This window comes from Aquarana catesbeiana, linkage group LG13 (genome assembly GCF_042186555.1).
Source record: "Aquarana catesbeiana isolate 2022-GZ linkage group LG13, ASM4218655v1, whole genome shotgun sequence".
NCBI lineage: Eukaryota > Metazoa > Chordata > Amphibia > Anura > Ranidae > Aquarana > Aquarana catesbeiana.
This window is the reverse complement of record NC_133336.1, coordinates 35,046,257-35,047,337: the sequence shown is the minus strand read 5'-3', so window position 1 is coordinate 35,047,337 and position 1,081 is coordinate 35,046,257. Positions and strand designations below refer to the sequence as shown.

The 1,081-nt window shown below is 52.1% G+C and overlaps 1 protein-coding gene across 4 annotated transcripts in view; it reads right to left on the bottom strand.

Annotated features, from left to right (window-relative positions):
* Positions 1-375: 375 nt before the first annotated feature.
* LOC141117180 (uncharacterized) overlaps positions 376-1,081 on the bottom strand; it is a 42,996-nt gene continuing 42,290 nt past the window's right edge. For 3 of the 4 annotated variants that reach the window (XM_073609876.1, XM_073609874.1, XM_073609878.1), the window contains one exon: positions 376-1,081. This exon is cut by the window's right edge and continues 176 nt beyond it. In XM_073609876.1, coding sequence (XP_073465977.1) covers positions 1,071-1,081 — 11 coding nt within the window. In that variant the 3' untranslated portion in view covers positions 376-1,070. The other variant, XM_073609875.1, reaches the window with a different exon arrangement.

Below are 1,081 nucleotides of genomic sequence, written 5' to 3'. Positions count from 1 at the left end.
TGCAGGGGGAGGAGAGAGCAGACAGGGGACCCGCCGCCCTCTGCAGGGGGAGGGAGAGCAGACAGGGGACCCCGCCGCCCTCTGCAGGGGGAGGGGAGAGCAGACAGGGGACCCCGCCGCCCTCTGCAGGGGGAGGGAGAGCAGACAGGGGACCCCGCCGCCCTCTGCAGGGGGAGCAGACAGGGGACCCCGCCGCCCTCTGCAGGGGGAGCAGACAGGGGACCCCGCCGCCCTCTGCAGGGGGAGGGGGGGGAGCAGACAGGGGACCTCGCCACCCTCTGCAGGGGGAGGGGGGAGCAGACAGGGGACCTCGCCGCCCTCTGCAGGGCCGGGGGGGGGGGAGAGCTGACAGGGGTCCCTGTCACCCTCTGCAGGGGGGGGGGGGGGGGGGAGAACAGACAGGGAACCCCGCCGGAGTGGAGCAGGCAGGGGACACTGCCACCCACCACAGGGGACAAAACAAGTAATGCCCACTTCAAAGTAAAAAAACAAAGACACTCCAAGCTAATGTTGGGTAGTATCAACACAATCCTAACTCACAGAATAACATTAACTGAGCATTACAGTGCACTTTCTTAGCATATAGGAGAAATTGGGTAAAGAATACTTACAAGTACAGTGTTTGAGTCCTAAGTGCTTCAATGAATTAGGATATGAAAAAAGTATAGAAAATTATCAGGCACTTAACTATAGAATAACCTTTTGATCCACCTTAGACAGCGCTGAAATAACTGATCCACAGTAAAATATATTATATATATTCTGTGACAACAGTTGAGTAAAATCTGCCGTCCATTTCAGGGAAGTGCTAGAATATCATTTGTTATTTTTACATTCAAAATTTTCCTTTTTGTAGATAAAGACTAGGTTTAGATAGAAAAATAATTTTTTTTTTCCCCCTCTCTTTCTCTGCAAAAGTCTACCAGTCAACAAGTTGTAAATAAATAAGAAATCTGAGTTCAGCATCTTTATAAATAAATATTTCCAGACAGGTCCTGTGCTTCCAGCAGCAGTGTCAAGTGGTGCAGAGTGTGACGGGAAGCGACACTCCTAAACCTTCAGAGTCCCGCTCACCAGCAGC